Source organism: Psittacula echo (genome assembly GCF_963264785.1).
Source record: "Psittacula echo genome assembly, chromosome: 15".
NCBI classification, from domain to species: domain Eukaryota; kingdom Metazoa; phylum Chordata; class Aves; order Psittaciformes; family Psittacidae; genus Psittacula; species Psittacula echo.
In genome coordinates, this window is record NC_137751.1 from 4,850,199 (window position 1) to 4,860,999 (window position 10,801).

Sequence of the window (10,801 nt, forward strand, 5' to 3'; positions counted from 1 at the left end):
CAAGAACAGCCCCTCTCTGGGATGTTCCCTTCATTTCCCCGTAGAAACAGGCTGAGAAAACCCATCCCATGGGAATGTGGTGCCAGGCAGAAAGATGCTAAAGGAGAGCCAGTCGCTTTCCTAGCTCAGACTTCTCCTGCTGCCCCTTGCTGCCTCTGCCACAGCCCTGGGGCTGGCACTGTGTGAGAAGGTGTGATGCAGTGTGACAAGGCAGCGTGTGTCACCTCACTGGAGCTGCCGGGCTGGTGGCAGCTGAGTGCCAGCTTGAATGCAGCCGGGCGCATAATCTGCTTATGGGGGCACCAGCGCAGCCCCAGGCTCCCGCTGTGGTAAATCCCCACTGCAGGGAGCGTGGAGTGGGATGGTTGGAGAATGGTGGGTGTTGTAGGGGAGCTGTGCGACACCAGGCAGGGGGAATTGGAGGGGCACTGCTGATGGGGTGCAGAGCCTGGCCAGGCTGGTGGGATTATGGTGGGGTGGTGCAGACTGTGATGGGTGGGGAAAGGGGCTGCAAGGCCCTGGGGAAGCTCCTTAGGGAGGTGCAGGATCAGCTGGGAATGGTGGCCTTGCTCCCCTGGGACTAGGCTGCACAGGGACAGCTGAGGCTGGTGGGAACAGCATAGTCTCCATTGCTGGTGTTGAGTGGCCTCAAAGCTGGGTGAGAGGAGACCTAGCACTGGGGTGAGGAGCTTAGCTGGGACCTAGGGATGCTGGGGATGGACACAGAAGGATCCAGGCCCCTCTCCCTGCCTGGTAGGCCTGTGGTTCATTGCACCTGTCCCAGCAGCAGCCGATGCTTCAGTGCTCTTTAGTGCTCTCCTGGCAAATGCAGCCCTTCCACAGCTGAGCAGCCGCATTTCTGTGCCTGAGCTGCTCTGATTCATTTTGACATACATCAAGGTGAATTACCATTCCTGGTGAGCCCCGACATCAAGAGCTGGGGACTCTGCTGCCACCCGAAGCTCCTCTCGAGGCACTGTTAACCCTTTTCCTCCCTAAAGATGAGCTGGGGAGGCCAAGGCAGGACTGCTGGAGCTTCTGCCAGATATCCTGTGGTGGGCCTCATCCTTGCTTCTCCCAGCCCAGGGCTGGGCCCTTCCCAGCCAGACCCATCATGCCCAGCCAAAACAACAACACGGAGCCGTGCAGGGAAGCTTTGATTGTGAGGTGCAAAAGTGTTTTGCTTTCGAAGAGCGTTTCATGGAAAACTGGGTTTCTCCTGTCAAAGAGGCTGTGGAGCCCTGCTGGGGTGGCTGTAGGGTAGGAAGCAGGAGAGGACTGGTGTGCACTGGAATGAAGGAGGTTTTTGTCCTAGGATGGAGGTGTTTCCATGGGCTGAACATCCCTCTGGGCTGCAGCCAAGCTCTGCCCAGGGGGGCGGCTGGTGGTGATGATAATGGTCATGGTGATGCAGCCCTCCAAGGACTTCCCTTGCCATCTCCTTGGCTAATGATGCTTGGCTGGTCCTTGACATCTTGACAACTTGCCAGAAGCTGGACTTGGCTGTGCCCTGCGGATCCCTCTCCCCTCCTTTGTCCCCCCTCTCTGGTCCCGCCCCCAGCACCTACAGGGGCTGTGCCTGGGTGCTGTGGGCGCCCCAGCCGTGGTGCCTGCCCAGGGTGGAGTTATGCTAATGCTACTCGCCATCCCTCTGCACAGCTGGTGCCACTCAGCATCCTCTCCTGGACACGGGTGACACCAGCTCTGCCATGGCCACCTGCCCGGAGCTGCAGCCTGGGCAAGAGGTACGGAGGCAGCGTCCTCTTTACAGCGGAGCGAGGGGGCACGTGGGGATGGGGGACCCAGAGCACCCAGAATTATGGGAAGGTGCCACAGCAATGCTCCATTCCTGGGACAGCCTTCCTGGGGGATGCACTTGCTGCAGGACTCCCGAGGATGTGGTGCAAATGCTGTCCATGCCACAGCATTGCCAAGGTCATCGGTTTCTCTGGGAGTGGGGGACAAGGGACAGCCCCGAAAGGCTGGAGCACTGAGGGATGGAGCAAGAGCAGGGCTGGGAGTGCTTGGTAGTGATGGTGGCATTATCTCCCATCTCTGTGTGGCCCGTGGCTGGGCTGTGCTGTGGTGGGGGCTGGTGCTGAGCCCACCAGGTCAAAGTCAGTGAGAAAGAGGATGCTGTGATCACAGAGACCCACTGCCACTATCAACCTGCTAAGGGAGAGGAGGGCATGGGGGCACCAGTTGCCCCCCAAGCCTGGCCTCATGGCCTCTGTGCGGGGGGGGTGCACCAGAGGAGGGGGGGGCAGGCATGTGAGCACACAGCCCCTGCAGTGCTCTGACCTTGTTTCCAGTCCAGTAATTCAGCGCATCTTGCCTTGCCGCTGGCACTGCTGCCTGCCCCACCAATGGAGTGGGGACATGGAACAGGAGAGGACGTGTCCCCATGGAGAGCTCTTACTTTGAGGCGCTGACTGATGGGGCACTGGCACCTGGGCATGAGCCTGCAGCGTTGTGGCCCTCCCCGACTCTGTGTGCCCCCCATTTGAGGATCTCCCTGCTCATGAGGCTGGGGTTTCCTGGCAGTTGCTGTGGTGGGGTGTTGGGGACCCTGTTGCCTACTGGCAGGAGGGCTTGTTCCCACAGGAGCTGCTGCCAGGCATGTCTCCTCCTGCCAGCACTTGTAAACAGGATGTGGAGCTGTCCCAGTCCCAGCATCCCTGTCCCTTATCCCAGCCCCACCACCTCATGGGGCCACCAGCTCCGGCACCGCTGTGCCCAGCCCCTGCCTGGCTTTGCTGCTGACACCAGCTGCAGCATGGGCAGAGCTGGGTCAAGGGGGTGTTGGCATCCTGGTGCGTGCAAGGACACAGCCTGAGTGGGTGTCCTGGGTTTAGCTGTAGCAGTCATTTTTTTCCTTCTTAGTAGCTGGCGCAGTGCTATGGTTTTGACTTTAGCCTGAGAACAACGCTGTTTCATAGTCCCTTTGCACAACAGGTTGTGCTGTCCCAACCCTTTTGAACATGGGCTTGGTGACAGCCGTGGGTCAGGTCCCCTGCCCTGGCTATCTCCTGGGATTCAGGGATGGGAGCCCCTTGTGCCATTACCTGTACTGAGTGGGCAGGCAGGGGGCACAGGCAGACCCCTGCCCTCCATCTCCTCAGCCACCACTGTTCATCTCTTCTTGGTGTCTCTTCCTCCTCCCTGTCCTCCCGGCAGGCCATGGGGTGTGCAGGGGGCCTGGTTACCCCAGAAGACCCTAAGGAGCAGCAGGGTGCTCAGGGGGAATGCCCCCATCCCTGTTCCCAGAAGTGCCAGGAGCTGGCTGCTGTCCCGGTGCCACAAGCTGTAAGCACCTAGGTGCATGAGAACATGGCTGTCGTCACTGCCATCCCCGTGGCTGTCCCCAGGGTGGTGACCATGTCCCCATTCTCCTCCTATCCCTTTCATTCTTAGGTGCATGTGTATGGCTGCTGCAGCCTGGGGGTTCATGTTGCCAAGTTGGGTGATGCCACCTCGGGCTGGCAATGCCACCCCAGCGTCACCTGCTCTCTTGGTCCACAGATAAAGCGTTTCCTGAAGGAGGGCTCTGAGGAGGCTGAGCTGAGCCAGCTCCTGCAGGATTGCCCACCGGTTGACAGCCCCAGGAAGGTGGAGCCTCCAGAGAGCTGGCAGGAGCCTGGCCACCCCCTCTGCGGCATGGGCAGGCTCCCCCCTGACATCGACGAGAGGGATGCCAGGATCTTCTTCCGATCTCAGCCCCTGGATGTCCAGCAGCACATCACAGCTCCCGCACCCACCAGCCCCAACCGGCCCCGGAGCCCTTGGGGGCAGCTTGACCCCTATGACTCCTCTGAGGTGCAGGACACATCGGTGGGGAGGGGGGGACACAGGGTTGCAGGAGTCACAGCGGAGGACATCCTCACTCTTCACAGCCAAAGGGTTTGGGCAGGAATGGCCTCATCCCATGGTGCTCCAACCCTGGAGGCCCCCCTGGGGAGACAGGAGGAAGGGAGTGTCCTGTTGGGGTTGGGAAGAGGGGGTAGGATGGTGGTATCCCCTGTATCACGTCCCCTCTGCCTGCAGGATGACAAGGAGTACGTGGGCTTTGCCACACTGCCCAATCAGGTTCATCGGAAGTCAGTGAAGAAGGGATTTGACTTCACCCTCATGGTGGCAGGTATAGGGGGCAGGGGGTGTCCAAGCCTGAAAGCTGACCCTACTCTGCATCCCAAAAGCCATGGAGTGGGTGGGAGGGAGTGTGGGGGTGTACCGACTGCCCCCCCTTACCCTTGTCCCTCTTTCCCAGGGGAATCTGGGCTGGGCAAGTCCACCCTAATCAACAGCCTCTTCCTGATGGACATATACAAAGACCGCAAGCTGCTAAATGCTGAAGGTGAGAATGGGAACAGTCCCAGGGACGGGGTATTCTGGGTGTCTGGGGGGGCGGCAGAGCCCTGTGCCAGTCCTGGGGGGCTGCTGCCCCTCCCCCTGCCCAGCGGGGCTCCTCCAGGTCTCCAATGCTGCCTGTGACGCGCTGACGGCTGCCCATCGATGCTGGGGATGGCTCCATGGCAGCAGGGACCCCCCCTGCCTGGCACAGGCACCCCCACGGGGGCTTTGTCCTCAGTGGGGAAACAAGCACCAGCTTCTATGGACTGGTTGGAAGTGCAGTAAATCCAGGAGCTGGGGACAGTCGGGGTCCAGGGCACAGGGCCATTTCAGCTGCAGCCAGTATCTGACGTAAAATCGCCCAAACTTGCCCAAATCCACAGGGGTTCGAGAGGGTTGTTTGATTTGTTCCCATTGCTTGGAGTGAAAACCAGAATGCATGTGGCTACAAAATGCAACAGCAACATCCCTGGGGACGCAGAGACATGGAAGGGTCCTGGGTGTAGAGGGGCATAGAATCATAGAATCTCTCAGTTTGGAAAAGACCTTTAAGATCATCGAGTCCAACCATTAACCCAGCACTGCCAAGTCCACCACTAAACCGTGTCCCCTAAGTGCCACACAGAATCAATGGATCATAGAATCAGACTGCTTTGGGTTGGAAGGGACCCTAAAGCTAATCCGGTTCTAACCCCTTCCACGGGCAGGAACACCTTCCACTGGAGCAGCTTGCTCCAAGCCCCTGTGTCCAACCTGGCCTTGAACACTGCCAGGGATGGGGCAGCCACAGCTTCTCTGGGCACCCTGTGCCAGCGCCTCAGCACCCTCACAGGGAAGAGCTTCTGCCTAAGAGCTCATCTCAGTCTCCCCTCTGGCAGGTTAAAGCCATTCCCCTTGTCCTGTCCCTACAGGCCCTTGTCCCAAGCCCCTCTCCAGGTTTCCTGCAGCCCCTTTAGGCACTGGAGCTGCTCTCAGGTCTCCCCTTCAGGAGCCTTCTCTTCTCCAGGCTGAAGCAGCCCAGCTCTCTCAGCCTGGCTCCAGAGCAGAGCTGCTCCAGCCCTTGCAGCTTCTCCGTGGCCTCCTCTGACCTTGCACCAGCAGCTCCACATCCCTCTTGTGTTGGGGGCCCATTTACACATCTTTTAAATACATCCAGGGACAGTGACTCCACCACTGCCCTGGACAGCCTGTTCCAATGCTATGCGCAGTTCTGGAGTTGTGGGGTCATGCATAGGGGTTACAGGGAGCTAAAAATGCTCCCACAGTGATGCCTGGACCCAGCAGACTCTTTTGCTTCTGGAACTGAGGTGTCAAGGGATGGCACAGCCACCATGGGATGGGTATACATTCATATGGATGCCAGGGGCCATGGCATGGAGCATCAAATCTTGGCTATGGACCCTGGTGCGCATAAGGGCTGATCCTGCAAAGCTGTCCCAGCCTTACAGGGTTAGGGGTGACACTTGAGGGGCTGCAGCATCTCCTGCATCACCCCCATTGCCTCTCACCCGAGGTGCCCTCCCCACTACCACTGTTCATGTGTCTCCTGCTGCTGCAGAGCGCATCACACAGACAGTGGAGATCATCAAGCACATGGTGGACATTGAGGAGAAGGGTGTCAAGTTGCGCCTGACCATTGTGGACACGCCAGGCTTTGGTGATGCTGTCAACAACACTGAGTGGTACGTGCTGTGGAGGGTCTCCCCAGGGATTGCCTCTGAGGGTGGGATGCCCAAGGGTCATCAAGCTGCGATGTTTGAGCCATGGGATGTGTTGAGCTGGGGGTTCAGGGAACCCTGAAGATCCCACGGTCACCTCCCTGTCCCCACAGCTGGAAGCCAGTGGCTGACTACATTGACCAGCAGTTTGAGCAGTATTTCCGTGATGAAAGTGGACTCAACAGGAAGAACATCCAGGACAATCGTGTCCACTGCTGCATCTACTTCATCTCGCCCTATGGCCATGGGTACAAGCAGCCGCTGCCCACGCAGAGGAGGTAGGGGTGCTCGGGAAGGGACTTGGTGGAATGGTGCTCACTGGATTCCCCCCCAACAGGCTCCGGCCCCTGGATGTGGAGTTCATGAGAGCCCTGCACCACCGGGTGAACATTGTGCCTGTGCTGGCCAAGGCTGATACCCTGACTCCGACAGAGGTGCAACGCATGAAGAACAAGGTGAGGGGAGGTCAGCCCAACAGGTCCCTGGGGAAAGGGCTGCACTGGGGCTGGTGGCCCCACCCCACTCACCTAGGGGCTTTCTCAATCCCCTGCCCAGACTTGGACATGGAAGATCCTCCATACTCGCAGCATTGTAGAGGACTCTGTTGCCCATATGGCCACCAAGGACACATCTCCTTGGTGCTCAGCTGCGGGCTTGAAGGGTTTGGGTGGAACAGGGTCTTGTATTTGCTTGGGGGACACTGGTGGTGCTTCTCACACTGTTTCCGAGGGCCAGAGCCTTGCCCTCAGCAGGGCTGTCTGCCTCCAGATCCGTGAGGACATTGACCACTATGGCATCCGACTCTACCAGTTCCCCGAATGTGACTCGGATGAGGATGAGGAATTCAAGCTGCAGGACCAGGCACTGAAGGTGGGTCTGGTTCCAACAGCTCCATTCTTGGAGGGGCAGAGCTCCAAGGCCAGGAGGAGGTGTCAACCTGGGGTACCCTTAGCACTCTCTGGGGCCATGCAAGCTCTCCAGCAGTCCCACGTGATGGGGTCAGTACCTGTTGCACTATTGGGATGCATCACCAAGACCCCACATTTTGCCACCTGCAGCTTGGTGGGATGGGGCAGGGGTGCAGCAAACCCGTTGTTGCAACTCTTGCCTTCCCACCTGGGACTCTCCGTAGCCAGGGCTCTGAGATATCTTGGCAAATGGGTTCTGGGATATCTTGGCAAATGGGTTCTGGATACTGCCGAGAAGCATGTGGAGGGTTGTGGGCTATGATAGACAGGACCAAGCCCTGCTAACCCCTTCCATCCTCCTGCAGGAGAGCATTCCCTTTGCTGTCATTGGCAGCAACATGGTGGTGGAAGCCAAAGGCCGGCGCATCCGCGGGCGCCTCTACCCCTGGGGCATTGTGGAAGGTAATGCTGAGCTGTGTCCCCAGTGTCCCACTGGGGATGGGGACATGGCGTGCCCCATCTCCACGTTGGTCAGTCCCGGGGCCTTTGGGGGGAATGTGAGGGACTGGCTGTGACCCCTGACCTCGGGCTCCCCTGCAGTGGAGAACCCATCCCACTCTGATTTCGTGAAGCTGCGGACAATGCTGGTGAGGACCCACATGCAGGACCTCAAGGATGTGACTCAGGACATCCACTATGAGAATTACCGCAGGCAGTGCATCCAGAGCATGACCCGCATGGTAGTGAAGGAAAGGAACCGCAAGTAAGGGACCAGGAGTGGGGTGCCAGGCTGGGAGGTGGGGGTGGCATCTCCTGTCTTTGGGGTGACCCCAGCCCATTGCAAGTGGTGATCTTGGTGGGTTGGGTTTTTGTGTGGGTCCATGCTGGGCTGGGAAGGCTGGATAAGAAAGCCTATCGGCATTGTGGGGAATCCCAGTGTGTTGAGGGACCCTTCCTGTGCCACTTGGCTGGGTTTGGCTGGGGGAGGATGCTCTGGAAGTGGGACCTTGTGTCCCCTTAGGGCTGGGTCTATCTTAGGGGGATGCTTCAGTAGTGAGGGGAAACCCCATAGGGCTGGCTTGGGGGGGAATGCTATGGCAGTGGGGGGGGGACCCTGCACACCCCCTAGGGCTGGGGGGATCCTCCAGCATCAAAGGGGAACCTAAGTCCCCTGTGGCTGGTTGTGTCTTGGGGGTTGCTTCAGCAGTGAGGGGGACCCTACATCCCACTCCTGAAGAGCCAGGCAAGCAGCCGGTGCTGGGTTCATGTCATTCGCACCCTCTTTAGCCACCCCTTGGCTGGAGGGTCCCATGAGGGACCCTGCTTTGTGGGGCTGGAGCAGTGTGGGAGAAAGTGGAGGGGCTGATTGTGGGTTGTGGGGGGCCGAAGCAGCAGTGCTGGCAGTGGGTGGCTGGCGGTGGCTGCAGCTGCCTCTAAGCTGATATCTTCATATGTGCCGCCGGAGAAGGCAGCACCCCTCAGCACTGAGGCTGTGCTGCACCGACTGCTCTGCTGACTGAGCCACGCTGGGCTCCCGCTGCCTTCACCCATGTCCACCCCTCTGGCCTCTATATAAAGTACTTGCTGGTACCCAACGCTGTCTTGGTCCTTCTGTGCCCACGCAAGAGCCAGGCAGCTCTTGGGGTAAGGCAGCCCTGTGGCCACCCACCTGCTGCCCACACAAATTGCCCCTGGGGTGCCAGCACCCCCGGTGGTGCTGGGAGGACTCTTACGTGCTGGTAGCATTGCCCTGTCTCACCCAGGCAAGGTGGGGTTGGGAGGATGTGTTACTGTCTGGTGGCACCTAGCTTTTCCCAGCCAAAGGCTGTCCAAGGGAAGGGCTGCAGGGCAGGTACCCCATTGTACTAACCTCCTGTGAGGGTGTGATTTTGGGGTGCAGGAGGCAGTGGTAGACAGCCTGCCCTGGGCTGGTGAAGCTACTTGTCCCATTGTCAGTGTCCAGGTCAAGCCTTGTCTTGCTGCCAGGGATAGAAGGAGCTTGATGTGCTCTGCTGGCTGCCCCCATGGTGAGGAGCCGTGACAACAGGCAGTGACTTCCAAAGCAGCTCAAACCATGGCCAAGCCCCCTCCCTTGCTGTGGACATGCTGGCGCAGTCCCCCCAGCACAACAGGATCTTGCAGGGCTGGGGTTGCCCATCCACCCAGCAATGTCCGCTATGTCCATCACCGCCTTGCACCAGCAGTGGCACGTGGCAGTGGCACGTGGCGGCATGCGTGAGCCCTGCCAGCCGCTAGGGCAATGTCCCACCCATGTTGTCACCAGCTGAGGTAGCATGTGACATCCACAGGGATTCATCTGAGAGAGCTGGTCCCTCCCCATTGCTGTTAACATGGGAGAATCTATCCAGTGTGCTGGCTGCAGTCCTTCGCAGTGGGGTGGTCCCAGGTAGATGCCAACAGCTTCCTCCAGCAACAATGGGCTGATGGGAGCTGATGCTTGGGAAAAGGGGTTTTGAGCATCCCTGGGGCTGGCTGGGCAGTGGGGTGCCATGAGAACCCATCCTGCGGCAGGGCTGGGGCTATGCGAGAGAAGGGAGATGCCAAGTTGAAGATGCTTTAAAAGCAGCAGAGGAAATACTGGATTAGGAGAGTCTGACCCCAGCTTGAACACCCAGCAGGATCTTTCCCAAACTGGGAGAGCATGGAGAAAGATCCATGCCTTAGGTGGTCCCTGGCACTCACTGCTGTGGTGGTGCCTCCTAAACCGATGCACGGCAGGTCAGGGTAGTGCTGAGGCTTGGGAGGAACTGCTTCTATTGCCCCTTCCTGCCTGGAAAATGACCCAGTGTGATGCTGGCTGGGGGCTCAGGGTCTGTGTAGGTGGGTGCTGGGTACCTGCAACGTTTGAGATCTCCATGGTTGCAGCACCTATGGTGGAATGTCCATGTGGCAGCATCCTTACCTCCTTTCTCTGCCTGCAGCAAGCTGACACGGGATAGCGGGACAGATTTCCCCATACCTGTCATCCCCTCGGTGCCAGATGCAGAGACAGAGAAGCTCATTCGGGAGAAGGACGAGGAGGTGAGTGTGGGGTAGGACTGAGCCCCCCCGATCACTCCATGTTCATATTCCCAGTGATGGCATAGCTGCGAGGGGCCACCCTTTCTGCAGCAACCCAGCAGCTGCTACTCCTCAGGCCAGGATGAGGAGGTGAAGGAGGTGCATCAAAGGGTTCCCCCTTCCTCCTCCCTTCCCCCCCCCCTCCAGCTCTTGGTGATCCCATTCTGCTTGGGCTGCTCGACTCAAATACGTTTGCACGGGAGCTGGCCTAGCTCGGGGGGTACCGGCGCCCCCCAGCGATCCCTTCTCTGCTCCCTTCCAGCTGCGGCGCATGCAGGAGATGCTCCAGAAGATCCAGAAGCAGATGAAGGACTCACACTAACTCCTTTTTCCTCCTCCTCCTCCTCCTTGTGCCTCAAATCAGAAACATTTGCATCACTCTCCATCCTACCCTGACCCTGCTGCAAGACGCAGTACAACACTGACTGCATCTGCCACCTTAAGCTGCTGTGGTATTGCCTTATCAAACCAATCAGCTCCCATCCCATGGGGACAGTGAGAGGACAATGAACGCAGCCTGGAGGTCCCCTGGCCTGGCCAGATTGCTGCTTACCTTGCCTCAGGCTGGGGACAGCTTTGTCTCCCGAGCTTTGGCTTTCCCTGTTTCCCCCATGGTTCCCCATGTTATGTCTGTCCCTTGTCCCTGTGTCACCTCTGGCCTCTCTGCTTACAGCCGTTATGCTAAGCTTGGCCCAGGCTTCAGGGAAGAGGAGGTGGATGGGGTTGACTCAGCTGCCCTGCTGA

General features: G+C 58.9%; 1 protein-coding gene across 1 annotated transcript; it reads left to right on the plus strand.

Moving 5' to 3' along the window:
• Positions 1-1,709: 1,709 nt before the first annotated feature.
• Positions 1,710-10,379, plus strand: LOC308227399 (septin-5-like; the record flags this gene model as incomplete). The annotated part of the gene is made up of 12 exons (XM_080629955.1): positions 1,710-1,745; positions 3,523-3,816; positions 4,045-4,138; positions 4,268-4,354; positions 5,909-6,032; positions 6,182-6,316; positions 6,406-6,523; positions 6,837-6,938; positions 7,342-7,438; positions 7,577-7,739; positions 9,919-10,018; positions 10,320-10,379. The coding sequence occupies 12 exons, from the start codon at positions 1,710-1,712 to the stop codon at positions 10,377-10,379; spliced, it is 1,410 nt and encodes a 469-aa protein (XP_080486081.1).
• Positions 10,380-10,801: the final 422 nt, after the last annotated feature.